Raw genomic sequence first — 20,978 nt, 5'->3', positions numbered from 1 at the left:
TGAGATTCGAATTCGTTTGGAACACTTAGACTTATACAAATCTGTAAAACACACTTTCCTTATTTATACTAGCGGGTTAACCCGCCCGTAGAACGTATTACCTTTCCACTAAGCCAGCATCTGCCATCTAAGAATGTATCAAATAAATTCTCACAAATATCTTTGAAAATGATTCTGAAGCCGATCGGATGGTAAGCAAAAAATGTTCATACAACCGTTTTTCACAAATTAATCTTTGATTCGCATTTTCCACCTTGAAAGCTTGGATTCTGCGAAAAGTGTGAAACACGTCTTAAATGATTTTTCGTATAGATCTTTGAAAATAAATTTGAACACGAAACATCGCCCACCAAATCTTTGACCCCCATTTCCTGCAAGAAGGGATGTGTTTTGCGTAACACCCCTCAAATTAATTTTGACAATCGGATGGTAAACTAATAAGTTTCATACAAACGTTTTTCGCGATTTTTCCACAAATGCGGATGGAATTTCCCGAAACCCCGCACCTTCATCACATAAGGTAACTACAGTGAACATTTTTTCCTAGCTCTTACAGTTTGGGCTGTGCGTTGATCACCAATCAGTCAGTCTGTCAGTCAGTCAAGCAGTCAGGACAATCTTTTTTATATATAGAGATAAATGAGCGAAATGTGCGAAGCACGCCTTCAATTTCACTATATCCGCAGTCAGTCAGTCAGTTGGCCAGCTAGTCAGTCAGTCAATCAGTATTGTATACCTCGTTCCGTTGTAGGTGTAGAGATTTAAAAAATGTAATCACAAATGCCAATAGTACTATACTTCCGAACACAATTCAATTCAAATTACTGCGATGCTTAGTTGTTCTCATCTTTGTGTTTCGGTATGCTGTGTGTGCGTGTGTGTGGCAAGCATCTAATTAATTAAACAATTGTAAATTCCTTTGATAAATTAACGTCACCAAGCACTGACCACACAGGGCAAGAGTCAGTGAGAGAGAGAGAGAGAGAGAGAGAGAGAGAGAGATGTGCACACAGAGGGAAGCATGGTCCAGTAGGGTGGAGAATTCAGGGGGCCTGCACACTGTTGCTGGTTATTGCAATATTTATGCAAATGTTGACCTGACAATGTGTCCAATTCCATACAGGATGGCACTGTTTTGGCATTTAGTGACTCAATTGATGTTAATTTGTGTTTGGGGCTTGGAAGGAAGGAAGAAGTGTTCCGTTTGTGAAATTTCCGAGTGCGAACAATTAAATAAATTAAAAAAGGAGAAGTCAGCGCTCATCAGCAGCAGCAAGTAATTTTGATAAGATATGCCAATGGGCAAGACATCAAAAACAAAAAATACTTTCCGCACAGCATCTCGAACAGCAGTTAATATCAAGGTAACAACGGCTGGCAGCACCGTATCTGACATCTATCTAATAAACATGTCGATAAAGCACAAAACAATACTAATGTACTTCAGATGCCTATCGGCAACTGGCGCTACCATATAAAAGCGACTGCCCCCGACGATATTGTCATTTTAGTAAAGCACTCTTTGTGCCAAGTCTTCTGGTAGCCCAAGCAATCACAACAGGAATAGCTGTCACCGCTCTCAACTCCTTGAAGATGAGAGCTCATTACGGTATAAAACGGCAGACGGTTTTACCAGAAGGAGGGACTAACCGACATATATCCCTTTAACCCCTTTCTAGTCCTTGCCTGCCTGGCTTTACTGGTGGCCACCACTGGTGCCGCCAACATAAGGCCCTCAGTGACAGCCGTGAATAACCAGCTGTACCGCCGCTTTGTTTGCGTGAACAAGTCTAATGGATTCCGTGCTCTGGTGCCTGGTAGCTGCTCCAAATACTACGAGTGCCAGAATGGCGTCGCCATGGAGACCACTTGCTCGCGTTTCTTTGATCCTAAGGTGCAGGGATGTGTCACCTATAACACTGGATGCGTTGAGGTGATGCAAACATCAGCTACAGCATTGATTGGTGGTAATTCCGGCACTGTTGCAGAACCATGTGCAGAAACGGTAACCACTACATGTGTCCCACCCGTGACTACCACCTGCGAAACGACCACCCCCTGTAAGCCAGAGACGGCAACTACCACATGTACGACACCGACAACTACCACATGTACAACGCCAACAACCACTACTTGTACGACACCTACCACAACTACATGTACAACACCAACAACAACAACATGTACAACACCAACAACAACCACTTGCACAACACCAACAACAACCACTTGTTCAACAGTGACCACAACCACCTGCACAACACCAACAACAACCACCTGCACAACCCCAACAACAACCAAGACCACAACACCAACAACAACCAAGACCACGACACCAACAACAACCACGTGCACGACACCAACAACCACCACATGTACAACACCAACAACAACTACATGTACAACGCCAACAACAACCACCTGCACAACCCCAACAACAACCAAGACCACAACACCAACAACAACCAAGACCACGACACCAACAACAACCACGTGCACGACACCAACAACCACCACATGTACAACACCAACAACAACCACCTGCACAACACCTACAACAACCAAGACCACAACACCTACAACAACCAAGACCACGACACCTACAACAACCACCTGCACAACACCAACAACAACCACTTGCACAACACCGACAACAACCACTTGTACAACACCAACAACAACCACTTGTTCAACAGTGACCACAACCACCTGCACAACACCAACAACAACCACCTGCACAACCCCAACAACAACCAAAACCACAACACCAACAACAACCAAGACCACGACACCAACAACAACCACGTGCACGACACCAACAACCACCACATGTACAACACCAACAACAACTACTTGTTCGACAGTGACAACAACCACCTGCACAACACCAACAACAACCACCTGCACAACACCAACAACAACTACTTGTTCGACAGTGACAACAACCACTTGCACAACACCAACAACAACCACCTGCACATCACCAACAACAACCACTTGTTCAACAGTGACCACAACCACTTGCACAACACCAACAACAACCACCTGCACATCACCAACAACAACCACTTGTTCAACAGTGACCACAACCACCTGCACATCACCAACAACAACTACTTGTTCGTCAGTGACAACAACCACCTGCACAACAACCACATGCGTTGTACCAGTAACAACACCGTGCACACAACAAACATCGGGCAGTAAGGTAAGACCCTCGTCTGTTCATGTGAGACCCGCCGCGAGACCGTTCCACAGCCCTCTGTCCGAGACACAACAGCAGCCAATGGAGATGGCTTCGGCAACGAATGAATTGAGCATGAACCTTTACACCAGCTACGTGTGCCGCAACAAGCCCGACGGCTTCATGCTGGCCTCCCTAACGAGCTGCAACAACTATTACATCTGTCGCTACGGCAAGCCCCTGCAAGTTAGCTGCGGCAAGAAGTACTTCAACGCGCTGAAGGGCATCTGCGATCTGCCCGAGAACACACGCTGCGTACAGCCGCAGGCTTGAGCGAGTCGCTCACCCGTTGACGGTACTCCCAATGCATAGGAATGACTAACTGCACCATCTTTATTAATATAATTAACTACCATATAAAAGAGTTGTATCTACTGATTTAAATATCACAGAAATGCAAATGCTAATACAGGCCATAAAAATGCAAAATGCTTGGGTTTAAGTTCATCCGATCTTGCTCTTTCGAAAATATCGAAGGTTACAAACAAATTACAAATCAGATGCAGATGTACCAATTGGGTCTTCAGTTTGAAAATGTCTACCTTTTTTATTAAACTCTTTTTGCCAAAATTCTGTACGAGTCCAGTGTGTTCGATCCTTAGATAACTCCACAACTTTTATATGTTAATCAACACAATTTTACCTAGATAACCCCACAAGTGTCTTGAAGATTCCCTAGCGTTATGGTCGAGCTAGAGGTTTTTCTAAAACAGATAAATAATTTGTAGCTTAACTTAACCGAATTTCACAAAAACAGAAAAGGATTTACTCAATTTATGATAAATTGGAGTTCTGTTTTGGCGATGCAACATTCTTGGATCCTATATTTTCTTCAGAGTGAAAATCATATTGACTACTGGGGACTAACTAATACAGAACTAAGTCGCTCGAGCACAAAGCGGACCAAAAAAATGGGCGCTCAGAAAATAGAGTACGTCATGTCTTGAGCTATTAACAGCAAAAGTGCATGTGCGTTATGCATAAGTAGATAATGCCCTAGCACGCATATACACATTTTGACGTACATATTTGGCGATTCTCTCGGCGTTCATATGTTTGGATGTGTGTTTTCGTGAGTGATATCTGCTTATGCTTGTGTGTGGTTGCTTATGCTTTATCTTTTTATGGCGCTCACAAGAACTTTTACTGCTGCTTATCGCTCTAAAGAAGAATTTATCTTGTGATCATTTGCTTGCGCTAATTTCTGTGTGCCAAGAAACAATTGTTTATGTATGAATTTATAGGCAAAGCGAAAATAAAAATATGTATATATGTATCTATGTATATAAGTAATGGTTGTTGGGCACAAAACCCGTAGTTATGTTTGTTCGTTGATTAGAGATAACACCCTACGTTTACTTGAATATCGTCATATTTAAAGGCAAGCTTCATTTTAATTAAGCTACATTTTTATTTAAACACATTACTTAGAAGGCAAATCTTAAACAAAGTAAATACAATAGATTTATATACATACATACATATGTAACTTTTCAGACTCCTAGATAAGATAAGAGGCTTCTAATAATTTATCTAATTTAATTACATATATGAAATCTATATGATAGGGATTAATTTACTTGAGTTTGTTAGAATTTAAAACCCTTCATATTTAACATACATATATAAGACATATTATTATATTCTCACACAATCAGCAATAGACAAATTACGAGTGTGCAGAATATTATCTGCATGAATATCACGTCATATTGTCTACTGGGGTCAGACTCGCAGAAATTAGAATTGGAGTGCCTTGAGCAGACGAAAAAACCGGCGCACAGCAAAAAAGCAAACGATCGAAATTCGAATGAGAGCGTATGCGCGGAGAAGCGCCAAGGCCGGAGATAATAACCAACGCAAGCACCTGCTTATGTGTGTGTTTGCTTGTAAGTTATCTACTTATACTCATGCCATCACAACTTTTTTGGTGCTGATCGCTCATTGGTCCAACTAATTTTGCTTGTGTAAAGTGGTTGTTTGGCTGCTCTTTTTTCCGATCGTCAGTTCTTCGGTCCGCTTTGGATATGCGCAACTTTGTTTTGTGCTAGTTTTTTTTGCGAGTTTAAACCTTTCACAACATTTTATGTTAGGGATTTACCAAGCAATACCGTCCGATTTTCGAATGATATACCGTTTTCCGATAATTTTATAGACATAAACTTTTCAAAGGGTATACATACATACATTTGCAAGATAAAGCTTTTAAATATAACACATTCAATTTTACACAACCAGCAATAAACAATTGCGGTGTGCCGAATCTTCAGCTCGTTTGAATGTGTAAGTCATATTGACTCCTGGGATCAAACTAACACCGAACTACTTTGAGAGCATGCGAAGTAGACAAAAAAAAAACGGCGACCACACAAAGTCGTCTTTGCAGCAATAAGCCACAACAAAAATCCGTGTGAGCGCGATGCATAAGTAAAATATGTAGATAATGCCCTAACAAGCAAATGCAATTGTGTACGTACATAAATCTTTGGCGATTCTCTCTGCATACATACATATGTTTGGGTGTGTGTATACTAGAATGGTATCTACTTATGCTTGTGTGTGGTTTCTTTTGCGTTATCTAGCTTTGAATCCCGCTAACTGAATGAAGAATTTATCTTGTGATCATCTGCCTGTTCTAATTTCTGTGCGCCGAGAAACCATTGTGCATATATGTATGTATGTATTAGCCTATTCGAAAAATATATACATATGTATGTATATACATATGTATATATATACATATGTATGTATATACATATGTATGTATATACATACATATGTATGTACAATGTGTATGCGCAAAGGTGCATGGGTACAAAAGCTGTAACTCTCCTTTTCTTTTGGCAACTCTGCACAACTGTCACACATACTGATAATTAGAGATGAAACTCTACCGTACTTGACTTCGTGGCGCTGCTGCTATCGTAATTATTAAAGCCAAGCAATGTTTTAATTTAACTACCTTTTAAATTCAAACTCATTAAATAATAAAAATATTATAAATAATAAATAATAAGAAAGAGAGGGTCTTACAATACATTTTTTATTTCAATGTTTCTATAGACCCCGTCCTTTTCACGATCGGGATTTTTTTACCGGAGCTATGGGAATTTTAAATTATTACAAACCTGTATATTTAACATATGTACACTATATTCTCGTACAACCAGCAATTAAAAAATTGTGGCTGTGCACAATTCTCAGCATGCAATAATGTGCAATTGACTACTGGGGTCAAGGAAACTCAGAAATAAAGAGAGACCATAAAATCGGCGCACAGAAAATAGAGCTAGTCTTGTCTAGAGCAGCAAATTAAATAGATAATGCACTAGAAGGAATTTACACATGCATATGTACATATTTGGTGATTATCTCTGTATGTTTGAGTGTATGCTTACTGGAGTGATATCTTCTTATGCTTGTGTGTCGTTGTCATGCGTTATCTACCTTTGAATGGCGCTCAGTCGAGTTAATGGTTTGCTTGCTCATTATACTGTGCGCTGATTTTTGTCCACTTTGCGTCTGCGCAACTAAATTCTGTTTTAGTTGAACGCCAGCAGCCGAGTAAAGCTGTATACAAATATTAGAAGTGAAATTACTCGGGTAAATATCATCAAAATTTACAATCATCAAGTTCCAGAATCGGACTTAATTTTACGTATAGGGAGTCATTCAAAGTTAATAAGAAAATAATTAATATATCATTTAATAATAAAACTCGTGAATAGAAAATGAACAAGCATGCATACACATACATTTGTGCATATTGGCTATTCCCTTCCACGCACTTATCTTGTGATCGTTCGCTTTCTTGCTCACAAAAATTGGGGAGAGCACAACGCATATGTATGTAGATAATGCACAAGAACGCATATACATATACATACATATGTATGTATGTACATTTTTGACGATTCCCTCTGCATGTTGTCTATTTATGTATGTGTGTGATTGCCTGTTCGTTATCTAGCTTTGAATTACGCTCAGAATTTATGGCTTGCATGCTCAATTTGCTCTGCGTTGGTCTTTCGTCTACTCTGGTTGCGCACAAAATTTGCCTGCTTTAGTTAAACGCCAGCAGCCGAGTTTGGCTTGCACAATATACTGTGCGTTGATTTTTGTCCAATTTGCGTCTGCGCCACTAAATTCTGTTTCAGTTTAACGCCAGCAGTCGAGTAAAGCTGTATAAAAATATTAAAAGTTAAATTTCTCGGGTAATTATCTGGACAATCTGGGTTGGTACAGAAATCAAAATGTAAAGTGTTCTGTGCATTTTAAAGACATTTAAATTATCAAGAAGTATAAAAAATCGAACTTAATTTTACGTATGCGGAGCCATTCAAATTTAATCAGAAAATAATTAATATATCATTTAATAATAAAACTCGTGAGTAGAAAATGAACAAGCATGCATATTTACACACATACCTTTGTAAATATTGGCTATTCCCTTGCATGTACTTTTCTTGTGATCGTTCGCTTTGTGCCTGCACAAGAAAAATTCTTGCTCACAAAAATTCAGGAGAGCGCAACGCGTATGTGTAGATAATGCCACTAACCAAATAACATATAGACCGGACAAACCCTACTTTTGATGGTGACATTCGATATTTCTGCGGCTGGTCCAAACTCGCCTTCGTTTTTGTTCGGGTTCGAGACATGCTCGCATGCTCTCAGAAGCAAGAGAGTAAGAATACATATGGCCTGTGTCGGGGAACGGCAACGCTGTCTTTTTACTCGCTCACTCTACAAGAAACTGCTGTGGCTTACTCTCATCCATATGATTTGTGCGATAGAACGGCATCGCTGTTTTTTATCTCGCTCCCACTACAAGAAACTGCTTTGGCTTACTCTCAATGCTCTTTCAATTTGTCTATGTACCGTTTAAATGTTTGTGTGTGTATGTGTCCGCACAAGCAAAAATGCCCACAAATTCAATTTTTCTCAAAAGTCGGTGGCATATCTTCCCTTTTGAGGGGACGAGTAATATAAAATAATGAAAGGGTTTGCCCCGTCGATGCGAAATTCTTTCATTTTAGCTCGTTCTTCTTCGAAAGGGTACCTAAGCGTTGGCATGTGTGCATTTAAAAGTTTTTGGACTTGCTATTCACGCATACTTGCGTATTTTGTATATGAATAGAAGCATTTATGCGCTTGTGTGCCTGTTGGTCCCTGCCTGCCTGTCCGATGCAAATTTGGCAATATTTTTGGACTTCTGAATTTCGAGCTCTGCGCACACACACACAGAGACACAAATGTGTGTGAATGGGCTGATCATGGGCGCAAAATTTAAAAATATCATTATCACGCGTCTGACGCGCGCCCTTCTTTTTATGATTTAGGGCTTGAATTGATGAATGAATGTTGACCCCTTATTACCTGCAGATCCAATTCATATATGAAAAAGCTAAATATTTTAAGACAATAAAATTATTAATACTATAAATATATAATTGCTCCTTTTTTGTATTTGGTATATGTGAATATTTTAAAGAGTTTATTTTTTACACAAATTTCCTAAAATTATTTAAGTGATCAATCACTTGACCTACATATGCAGGTGCAGGTGTTTGCCAAAAGTTGACCCTTTCGGCCCAACGGGCTGCTGCAATTAATAAGGGGTCAACATTCATTCATCAATTCAAGCCCTAAATCATAAAAAGAAGGGCGCGCGTCAGACGCGTGATAATGATATTTTTAAATTTTGCGCCCATGATCAGCCCATTCACACACATTTGTGTCTCTGTGTGTGTGTGCGCAGAGCTCGAAATTCAGAAGTCCAAAAATATTGCCAAATTTGCATCGGACAGGCAGGCAGGGACCAACAGGCACACAAGCGCATAAATGCTTCTATTCATATACAAAATACGCAAGTATGCGTGAATAGCAAGTCCAAAAACTTTTAAATGCACACATGCCAACGCTTAGGTACCCTTTCGAAGAAGAACGAGCTAAAATGAAAGAATTTCGCATCGACGGGGCAAACCCTTTCATTATTTTATATTACTCGTCCCCTCAAAAGGGAAGATATGCCACCGACTTTTGAGAAAAATTGAATTTGTGGGCATTTTTGCTTGTGCGGACACATACACACACAAACATTTAAACGGTACATAGACAAATTGAAAGAGCATTGAGAGTAAGCCAAAGCAGTTTCTTGTAGTGGGAGCGAGATAAAAAACAGCGATGCCGTTCTATCGCACAAATCATATGGATGAGAGTAAGCCACAGCAGTTTCTTGTAGAGTGAGCGAGTAAAAAGACAGCGTTGCCGTTCCCCGACACAGGCCATATGTATTCTTACTCTCTTGCTTCTGAGAGCATGCGAGCATGTCTCGAACCCGAACAAAAACGAAGGCGAGTTTGGACCAGCCGCAGAAATATCGAATGTCACCATCAAAAGTAGGGTTTGTCCGGTCTATATGTTATTTGGTTAGTGATAATGCACAGGCACTCATATTAACATACATTTTTGACGATTCTCTCGTCTCGTTCGATATCTACATAGCTGTGAATTGCGCTCATTCGAGTTTGTGGCTTACTTGCTCAATTTGCTCTCCGTTGGTTTTTCGTCCACTTTGGTTGCGCACAAAATTTGTCTGCTTTAGTTAAACGCCAGCAGCCAAGTAAAACTGTTTAAAAATGTTATATGTAAAAATTCTCGGGTAAATGCCGTCCATCTTTTTAAATGTGTATATTATCGGACTCGTGCGGAGCGGCAGTATCAATTGACATTAAAAAATTCGCATTCTACAGTTTGGCAAGAGTCTAATATACATGATTACTATGCTGTCGATTTAAAATAACTTCACGAATCCCATAAGGGTTATCTTTCCAAAATCTCGCTTAAATAAAACGATATAAAGCCGGTCAAAGTTTAACTAAAAATATCAAATTTTTCATTTCGTAAAATAATTTATGAGAGCGCGATGCAAAAGAAGATAATACACCAGCAGCCATATACACATACACATATGTATGTATGTACATATGTACATTTTTGGTGATTCGCTCTGCGTACTTATGTTTTGGGTGTGTGTATTCTGGAGTGATATCTACTTATGTTTGTGTGTGTGGTTGATTGTGCGTTGTCTAGCTTTAAATTACACTCACACAAATTTTTGTTGTTGCTTATTGTTTTTTTTTTTGATAACTTTTGAATAGCACTCACTCAAGTTTATAGTTTGCTTGCTCAATTTGTCCACTCTGCGTCCGCGCAACATAAATCTGTTTTAGTTAGCAGTCGTGTAAAGCTGTTAAAAATTATTCTGAGTGAAAATTATCATGTAAAACTCGTTTATATCTCTAATGATATACGTTTTCGGAATTGTACGGATCGAGAGTATCAAATGTCAATATTTAATTAACGAAATATCATTCTTGAGTTTGACCAAAATGGAGATGATAACATAAAACTAGTTGCCAAATCCAAGTCGGTTCTGAATTCAAAATTTGTAGAGTTCAAGTTAAAGATAAATGTATATCTTTCATAAGTTGGACGTAATAAAACCGATATAAAGCCATTCAAAATACTGATTAACTATTCATTTCGTATTTTTCAGTCCATGGACAAGATAATCAGTATCGGTGGCACCTGGATGGCCTCTAGGTATGGATATACAGTTAACAAAATGTCATTCTAAATGTTGACCAAAACGGGAAGTGATGTGTTCCCGAAATGAATATTTTGATTGTTCTGACAATTTAAGGGGTTCCACGAATCCCAAGTAGTATGTCTTTCCAAAATCGGAGGTAAGATAACGGCAATATTTTAGTTTGCAAAATCTAATTTTTTATTTTGTGTTTTTCAGCCGAATCTGGCACGACCATGGACAACAAAATATTTAGTACCGTGGTTACCTAGATGGCCTATATATTCTAGCTTGTTCCAAACCTTGGATATACATGGTTTTGCCAAATTTGGATCGTTTCTAAAATCAAAATATTTGTTGTTCTGTCGATTTTAAACACTTACAGGGATAATGTTTGTGTTTCCAAAATCGGATATTCTTCGAAATTGTAATTTAATCTAATTCATTTTTTATTTTATGTGTTTTCAGCAACATCTACCAGGCCCATGGACAACCTACAAACAACAAATAATTGGTAACTAGATGACCTATATATCCTTGGTTATTCAATACCAAGGATATAGTCCTAGCGAACCTAAAGGACCGAGTTCTTGCAATATGCGCAAGAGCACGGTATAGAAATATGTACGTCTTTTACAGCTGCCCCCCCCTACAGCCCCGCTCCTGGATGGTTCCTAGTTGACTACCATATCCTTGGTTATACCATGCCATCGATATAGTCCTTGGTAACCTAAAGGATCAAATCCCTGCAAAATTTGCATTGAAATGGTTCAAAAATATGTATGCTTTTTGTTTTAGAAGCCCCTTTAAATGAGCGCAGCTACTGCTGCTAATTAACAACCGCTTTACAGCACTCATTTAACATTACCTGTAGCTGAATATCACTCATTTTAAATGAGTTACATTTTTGCCCTTACGCGTATGCAACGAAAATTTTTATTCGAAAATACTCGTCGACCTTCTGAGCATTTCTGTTCGCCTGGTGCTTGAGCGGAATTTTAGTAAAATTTGGGACCCGGCCGCCAACAAGCGCGCCCCTTTTGGGTATGCAACAGACATTTTTCGGCGGCTGAAAATTTTTGTCGACCTGCTGGTCATTTCTGTTCGCCTGGTATTTTAGCAGAATTTAAGAAAAATCTCGGCCGCCAACGGACGCCCCTACGGGTATGCAACAGATTTTTAAAGACCGCTGATTTTTGAACTTGGGAAGTAGAAAAAAACAGGAATTTGTTTAAAAATATAATTATTTATTTATTTTATGTTAAAATTAACAAATTTGTTGTTTTTTACGTGTATTTTCGATTGTAACTTAAAATAACTATATCTGGCTTAATATATGTCCGAGCCTGGAAGGAATAGCCTCGTTAGATTCGTAATAGTCCTTTGAATCGATTAGAATCCTTGAGTCCTTCAATCTGAAAAGATAAAAACAAATTAAAATTAAAAAATGCCAAAAGAGATGTAAGGGTGTTTTGAAGAAAGAAATAGCCATAACTCGGCCATATCCTTGCAGATTTTCAAAGGATATGGTGCGTTAGGGTCGTAGGGACCAACTGCATCGAACTGCATTAAAATATTATGGGGTCATCTAAGAATCCTGGACTTGGTAATTTTTCAGTCGCGGGCCGCAAGGAAAATTGGCTGAAATCACAAAATTACGGTTAAATCGCCATATTTCCGAAACTAGAAGGACGAACTTGATGTCCTTTGGTCAGATTGTAGTCCTGATCAATACAATTTTTTTGACACAGGACTCGTCAGGATACGTCAGGATATGACCGAGTTATAAGCTATTTTCGGTTGACAAATTTTCCGTTAAAACTTTCTTGTCTGAAGGACTTTCGTCCTTTGGGTTGTATATTCGTAAATGGGAGGATGACGACACTCTACTGTCCAAAGGACATCGCGATAGTCCTTCAAATGGCGAAGTTAGTCCCGAATTGTTCGATTTTTGGCAATTTTCTGACAACCCCCTGTGAAAATTTGTAGTGAAATTTTTTGTCGAATCCTTGAAATCCTTGAATGCCAATCGGTAGTCCTGCTCCTCACGAGTTCAGAAAGGTATATCCTTCTGGTATCCTTAAGGATATGGCCGAGTTATGGCCATAAAAAAATGTCCTTTTTAGAAAAGTGGCCATAAATCGGAGACCACAAGGTCGATTTTGATGTCCTTTGGCCAGTTTGTATTCCTAGTCAATACACGTTGTTTAACACAGGACTTGCCAGGATCCGCAAGGATATAGCTGAGATATAGCCATTTTAATTTACAAAACAAATGTCCTTATATCTTGGCTATTTGAAGGACATTCGTCCTTTTTATTATATTTTCTGAATGGGCAAGACAAGGATAGTCTGCTTGGCCAAAGGACATGCCGAAAGTCCTTAAAATGCTCCAGCTATGGCCAGTTTTGTAAAAGTATCCTTTTTAGAAAAATAGCCATAACTCGGCCATATCCTTGCGGATTTTTAAAGGACATGGTGCGTTAGAATGGTAAGGACCAACTGCATCAAAATATAAGGGGGTCATCTAAGAATCCAGGACATAAGTTTTTCAGTCGTGTCCGCAGGAAATTGACAAAAGACACAAAGTCGTCAATATATCCGAAACTAAAAGGACGAACTCGATAAACTGCGGATTGGGCTGGAACGTTGGCGCGCTTTCTTTCAACTTTTTACATTATACAACTAGAAATTTATGTAAAAACATGAAAACCAGGCTTAACTGGGATTAACAAATGCTGTTAGGGTATTTTCAGCAAAACTCTAATGCAGCCAGTGTAACAGGGTATTTGGGCACCCCTAAATGAAGCGAGGAATCAAATTGTCGAAAAGAAGCTACATGGGGTGATAGAGCAAACCTTTTTTCAAAGTGACGCTTAGTATTATTTAAGACATTTCGAAAGATTTTGAGGTATTAGCTCTAGAAATGCGTGACACACACGCGTGAGAGCCATTTAAAGTAAAGCTCGCCTTTAGTTGGGCCCCAAAAAAAACATAAGGGGATTTGGCTGCGCAGCGACTAAAACTACAACAAAGTAACCACCAAAACTGACCACAATGCGCTTTTAGGCTTAGCGGCCAGTAACTGTGCGAGATATTGAAGGGCGTCGCAGCCCGGTTATTTCTTATTTTGTTAATTTTTTTTGGGCAAGTTGTGGCTAAGGTTTGTGCATTAACAGCTTAGTCAATGCCTGTCAGCCATTTTAGGGCCGAAGTTTGTGTAGACGCAGGCGTTGCCTATATTGTGACGTAACGGTAATTAAAACACTAGATACTTACACACACACACACACACACACACGCAAACACAAACCTAAAGTTCCTTTTATGTAATTTCGGGAGCTCAGCCCGCAAAAGGGTTTTGCAGCGCAAACATTACAGTATGAAAATTTGCTGATAAATAGGCAGCTGAAGACGTTCGCGTTTTGTGGGTTAACAGGCGCAACAGGAATGCCAACAGCAAAAGGCTAAAAAGTAAAACCAGGAAGCACGCACACACTCACAGGACGGGCCATGACTTTCAATTTCTTTGCAAAGTAAACTGTGCCGCCAGCTATTTTTCCGCGACATGTGTAAGCGGTGGTGAGGGGCGAGGGGGCATGGTTGTATATAGTCCTGCGTTAACAAGGCAGACTAGCATGTACTCTAGCTTTGCTGTTGGTTAAGGATAAACGGGAAAAGCCGAGTAGCTGAAAGCAAAAAACTACAGGAGAATTTGAACCGGTGACCTTTCGCTTGCTAGACCAACGCTCAGAATGTCTAATAAGCCATGCGGCATTCTAGTAAAAGTTCGACCTAACTAAAATTAGGCACAATTGACAGGTAAAAATTTTATTGTTCAGAATTTTACGCCATTACAGAAATTGTGTATGTTAACGGGGTAGCACATATCTGAAACAAGAAAAAGTATGTATATATTTGATTAAAAAACAAATAGCGCATTCATTTCTGATGCTGCGGGTTGCATGCTGTGCGCCTTGCACATTTTTATAGTGTACTTTGGAGCCTTCGACCACCCAGTGTGTAGAGGGGAGGGGGAAAGGCAAATTGCTGCGAGGGCAAAGCCAGCACCAATATGGCATAAAGCAAAGCACAATTGGTGGCACCGCGGGCGGTTTCACCGGCGCTAAACTCCTCGCCCGAAACAGTCAAATAAACAATGAACACAAAGCACGAGAAATTTCGTAATAAAAAATTACACACGCACATATGTGAAATGTGGGGCCGCACCTCCCACGTGCCACCTTTTATGCACGAATTTTCTTTAGCTCTTTTCATGTTAGCAACGGCCTGCGGAAAATGAAATCGGCTTTAGCTATTGCACCTACATGCGACACGACTTTGCTCTTCAGCCCCCCCGAAACAGGCAAGGAATTCAAATTACGTTACGAGTTTTGTTTACAATCGAACCCCAACCCCTAACTCTTTGCGCACACGAGTTATTGAATTGCGCCCTGACAGCGCGACCTCACCTGTCCGCCCCCTCACTCCCCGCACCGCACAGCACCGCCTCACGACAGTAAAATTTTTATTGGCAACGCGTGGTGCTTTGTTTCGGCTGTCAAGCAATTTTCAATTTGCCTAGCACTCGAAATGTCTGCAGTCTGCTCAAGGCGGAAGGAGAGAGTATTTGTGGGGCTCACCTTGCTGGCTGGTTTGCTGCCTTTCCGCGGAGCACAGCCTGTAACCGAAGACACAAATAGGCTTCTATTCCGATCTTGTTTCGAAAAGTGTCGGGCGTAGCGGTTGCTCCTCCTAATTTCTTTCCAAAGCTTAGCACGTATATAAGCCAAATGGCCAACAGGCTGGGCCAGAGGGACCGCACCCTAGAGGCCCACAGCCGCCGCATGGTCCACATCCACAACACCCAGAGGGTCCGCAGCCTCCGCAGACACTCCAGGGTCCACAGCCGGCGCTGCATGGAGCACAGGAATTCCAGGGACCGCATCCGTAGCCGCCGCAACCATATCCACACATTTTGAGTTAATTTTTTAGTGCTATGTGCGGTATACCCTTAGTTAAGCCAGGTTAGGGTATATCCCACTCACCTTTGCTTCACAGAAATAGGAACTGGAAATACAAATTATGTATTTAGCCCAAAAATGTTGCTGGTATCAATTTGAGTTTTATTATAGAACTTTCAGTCCGATGTGGTTTAGACGAAAGTGCTACAAATAATGAGCTTTACAAATTTGAACTTTCTCTATAATGAATTCGAACGGAGTCATGGCTTACTTGGGTGACCACAAGGATTATATGTATAAGAAAAACATATTAGAGTAATAGTAATAAAATATTAGTAAATAAAAAACAAATTAATTATTATATCGTTATGGCTATTTATCTGTGACTCGTTTACGATCCCTTATTCTCGCAGACTGAGGAACTCAGAGGATTGCGATAGATGAATCATGTTCTTTAAACATCCAGCACATTATCTTGCTTTAACTTATTCAGCTTACATTTCGCGCTTCTCCTGTAAGTTATATTACTGCAGAGCTGTGCTGGGAGCATCAACTGTAAGCAATCCAAATGAAGGCTGCGGCAGAGTTGGGTTAAGAAAAGAATGAGAAGCTGCGCGTAATTATTATACCTGGGAGCTCGTTGTGGGGCTTCCAGGAGCTAACGGTGTCAGTTCCTGCAACAGCAACAGCAACAGCAGCAGCTGCAGCAATTTTTACGACGTCATTAACCCAACAAGTAGCTTCCGTTGCTGCCACGAGCCAACGAGGTGGCATCAGCCTGGGTAAACGGGTTAGCCAGACACTGAGTTGCACATTCCGGCAGCAGCAACAGCAGCAGCAGCAGCAGTGGCAGTGGCAGTGGCAACAGCGGAGCCAGACAGTTATGCGCCAGCAAATATGCAATGCAAAATAGCTACTGGCAAATTGTTTGGGGGCCAGAGAGACATTCTGCACAGCTCGTAATGCACTGCACAGAATGGGGCTAGATTTTGGCGCAGCAGCATATGCTTCATAGCACAATTTGTTACCTGCTTTTTCAAGCTTGCAAGTTGAAGGAGCTGCGAGGCTCTTCTTAGCTCTACGCACTACAATAAATCAAAAAGTGAAATAAGTTCACACGAGTGCACCAGAGTCGAGTCAACGGAAACGCGTTTCAAGACTCCAGTTTTTTTTCGACTCGAACTACAATTTGAGTCGGACACGAACTGAACCGAAAATGCAGTTCAATTAAAAAAATAAGTTGAAGCTGATCGAGCTCACACTCGACTGTTTCGGTTGCATTCGATTACATGTTGCTCCCAAGCGCTGGTCGAACTTCGTTTGAATAAACGAATCAATGGAGTATTCGAGTTTGATGCAAATGAATTAACCGATAAAGGGTGCAGGCTCATGGAGGCTAACAATATGCTGATAAGTTTGACATTGCGAAATTTTTGGTGAATTATTTGTGTATCGATTCGCATAATTTTATAGAATTTAATAGCGCTTTTTATAGCCCAGTTACGAGGGCGCAACTGTAAAATCATCTTTGGCTGTTTATAGGCAAAAGTTTTACAACGTTGCTTAGAAATGATGCAGCTCCTGCCATTTGCTGAAACATAAAACTTGGCTAATGAGCCGCTAAGCAGCAGCCGCGTGGCAAATAAGACCCCAAAGGGTTAACACTAACAACGGCAACAACAACAACAGCAGCAACAACAACAACAGCAATAGCAGCAGCAATAACAATTATAAAAGAAAATGCCGCAGCAGCGGAGCCATGAAAATCAACGACTTAGTCGCACTTGGCTGGCAGCAAGACGTTAAATTTAATAACACAATTGCAAATTGGCTCAGGGTCTTAAATTTATGAAATTTAAATTGAACCAAGCAAATGGAGAGGCTCGAATCAAAGCCACCACCCGCTGCGCAGGCTGGTCGAGCAGCGAGCAGCGAGCAGCACAAGGGCAACAGCTGTGCCGCCCCCCAGTTTTGTCCCAGTTATTGTCCCCCTGTCTCGGGGGATAAATTAGTGGTTTTGGTCTCTAATATAGTCTTTGTCGTCGTCGTCGTCGTCGTCGTCGACGTCGTCGTCGTCTTGCGACATTTGTCACCCCTAGCTGCCGCACTGATTTAATATTTATTTTATTAATAGAAAATTAACATAAAAAAATTGCCGAAATATTTTGACACTTGGCACTTCGCATTGCCCTAACGGCTGCTGCTGCTGCTGCTGCATGGGGTTGGGGCGGGGGTTGGTGCTGGGTTGCCAAGGGTTGGCTTGTTATTATTTTGACACTTGCCAAACAATTGGCATGCGAAATGAAAACCCAGCTGCCTTAAAGCTGCAACACAAGCAACAACAGCACAACAACAACAATAGCTACAGAAGGTGCCCAAGCCAAGCCAAGCAAAATTTTATTATGGAATTTCGTAAATTAAATATTTACACGACAGCTGTGCGAAGATCTGAAGTTCTGCGCAGGCATCGTGTTGATTCAATATTGAGCTTCAATATAATTGAATTTAATAGCTCGCTGGGTCAAGGCTTTAAAATTCTGAATTTTGATTGAACTTGGATATTGGCTCTAAAAGATAATCAGCTAGGGCGAATGCTGGAAATATGATATACACGTAATATAAACATAAGATATATCTGTATATACGATACATATATTGAACATTTGTAATTTAAAGAAAGACAATCGCAAGATTTGGGAAATTCCACACGTAAATCGGGGACAAGGGTTGTAGGATACATTAATTTCCAGGGCATCTATGTGAATATCTATTTCAGACGTGTTTCACATTGTCTCATAATCCATCAACCTGGATTTAAATGGGGTGTTGTATGGGCGGCAGTTAAATTTTGTTCTAATCGATGTTAAACCAGTTTTAACATTTAACTCTACGGCGACAATTGGTGGAAAAGTGATATACAACTTGTCAATATATTTGTGTATTTGAAGGCAATCTCGTATCTAAAATCTTTTTAAATATAGTCTAATAACTAACTGAAGCCCCCTTTTAAACGGCCCTCTGCAGATGCAATCCAATTAGCACGCATTACAATTACGCGCCATAACCAAAGTCAACAGCATTGTCAGGGACTACAGCGAAAATTGTTCATTTAAAAATAAAAATAAAAAGAAAAGTAAATAGAACAGAGTGCCAAAGGAAAATGCAAAGACAATCGAGGAACTTGGTGGGGCGACCAAACGAGCAGCCAGCGTGAAAACGCGTTGAACGCTGTGTCACTAATTCAGGTAATTTGTCACTTTATTTACATTTGAAATTAATGTTGTTGCTGTTGTTGTTGTCGGTCGCGGAGAGCAAGAAAAACCGAGAAAACCAATTTCCATTCTCATTTTGTGGGCAACGCAGCGCACAGAAAACAAAACAAATGAGTGACTGACGTGCGGGACGAAAGGCAGCGGCAGGCGGAATGAAGCAACCCTTTATCTTATGCCTCTTCCCCGGGCCTCGCGGCCGAGTCCCGGCCAAGTGTCGAAGCCGAAGGACTCACGGACAGACGGACAAACGGGCCAGCAGCGGCGAAACCAAGAAATGCGATTAACATTTGAACAGTGGGCAAAAAGGCAGCGACGCGACGTCTTTTGTGGCGCGGCACGTTGCACGTTGTTCGTTCCACACGGCGTATGCTTAATTTGAATGAAGTGGCAACGTTGTTAATAGCCCTTCTCCCCTCCTCCTCCCGCCATCACCTTTACAGGTGGTGCGCTCAGCTTTTAATGATGCTGTTTACTTTGCATTCGATGTGACAGCCTTCCGTGGAAAAGAATTAGAATTGCGACCTGAGCAAATGTTGGCACAGCAAATATTGCTAAAAAGAAATTGGCAGGAAATTCCTGCCTACCTGCCTACCAAGCTGTTGGCACAGCTAAAATATATATATTTAATTAAAAATGCGGAAAAAATATGCCAGTATATTTAATTGAAATTATGCCTGAGCACTTAATTAAAACATGTTTAGAAACTGTTTCACAATTGGCAGCTAAGAAAATTATTAAAAATATTCACAGTTTTCTTTGCTCTGATAAATTATTTGCTCAAATAATTGCAAGAAAGTATTTTCTTTTAATTTTGGCATAAATATGCCCATGCATACATACATATATGTATATTCTGAATACCATTTTCTTTCAATTACTTTTCGTTACCCCTTTGAGGAAGAGTCTGTAATGAAAATTTCAATCAGCCAAGCTCGACTCGACAACGTCGACATTTATGAGCAGCTTGTAACATCAATTCTGGCAAAACAGCCAAAGAACACACACACACACACACACGCACGCCCAAGCACAACCACATGCCAGAACTCAGTTACCCGCCATCCTCGCCTTTCCCTTTTTGGTTTTCCACCTGTTCTTTGCCACCTTGTGCCATTGCCACAAATAAAAATAAACACACGTGCGCTGCCTGCTTCATTGCCAAAACGTGTGCCCAGGCGACGCGTCTCGAAGACAATGCCAATGGGCTGGATGGGCTGGTGGCAAGAGTCTGGAGAGAAAGGATATGTGTGCGCGGTTTTTGCGAAGCCAGAGACAAAGTGCCGCCACAATAATAGTTGAGGAGCAGCAGCAGAGATGTTTCCACATAAATATTTTAAACATGTTTACTCTGCCATATTTTGTAGACCCTACCATCTAGACGCTGCCTCACCCCTCACTCGGATCGGAGCTGCTTCAAACACGCCTGGCCACGTACGCTATCAATGTCCAATCTTGGCTGACTCCTTGCCACAATTCCACATGCTTGCCACACATAAAACTCAACAAATTTTTGCAACGCAGACGCAAGATGAATTTACTTGGCCCGTCTTGTCTTTTCCGCTTTTCCACTTTTCATAATTTGCTTATTTTATTTGCTTTGATTTCCACTTGCAGAGTTGCCAAGTCTGCCAAATTTTTGAGAGTTTCTCTTCCCTTTCAACCAGTTTTCTTTCCTTTTTGGCATTGTATTTGCCTTGCCCCATGTAAAAAATAAGCTTAAATTGTGAACTGTGTGTATTCATATGAGCCTCTGAATGGGTTATGTCAATCGAAAAACTACAAAAGGATTCTGTTCTAAGTATGCATGTGTCTGCTTGTGGCTGAATGTGTAAGTTGGGGTGTCTAGAATTGTGTGTTGCAAACGCCACAGTGGAAACAAATTTCAAGAAAACCAACAACCAAAAACC

General features: G+C 40.6%; 2 protein-coding genes across 2 annotated transcripts; one reads left to right on the top strand and one right to left on the bottom strand.

Annotated features, from left to right (window-relative positions):
- The first annotated feature begins 1,537 nt into the window (after positions 1-1,537).
- Positions 1,538-3,652, top strand: Muc26B (Mucin 26B). The gene is made up of 2 exons (XM_064698067.1): positions 1,538-1,609; positions 1,680-3,652. The coding sequence occupies exons 1-2, from the start codon at positions 1,594-1,596 to the stop codon at positions 3,515-3,517; spliced, it is 1,854 nt and encodes a 617-aa protein (XP_064554137.1). The 5' UTR covers positions 1,538-1,593; the 3' UTR covers positions 3,518-3,652.
- Positions 3,653-14,650: 10,998 nt separating this feature from the next.
- LOC135439016 (uncharacterized) lies at positions 14,651-16,043 on the bottom strand. Its single transcript, XM_064697600.1, has 3 exons — positions 15,884-16,043; positions 15,479-15,832; positions 14,651-14,726 (listed from the first exon to the last, which is right to left on the bottom strand). Exons 2-3 carry the CDS (start codon positions 15,781-15,783, stop codon positions 14,708-14,710), a joined length of 324 nt encoding a protein of 107 aa, XP_064553670.1. The 5' UTR covers positions 15,784-15,832; positions 15,884-16,043; the 3' UTR covers positions 14,651-14,707.
- Between the last annotated feature and the right edge of the window lie 4,935 nt (positions 16,044-20,978).

This window comes from Drosophila montana, unplaced genomic scaffold (assembly GCF_035044405.1).
Source record: "Drosophila montana isolate Dmon_TW-CO22-7 unplaced genomic scaffold, ASM3504440v1 contig_402_1, whole genome shotgun sequence".
Lineage (NCBI taxonomy): Eukaryota > Metazoa > Arthropoda > Insecta > Diptera > Drosophilidae > Drosophila > Drosophila montana.
The sequence above is the reverse complement of the archived record's forward strand: the minus strand, read 5'-3'. Positions and strand labels throughout refer to the sequence as shown.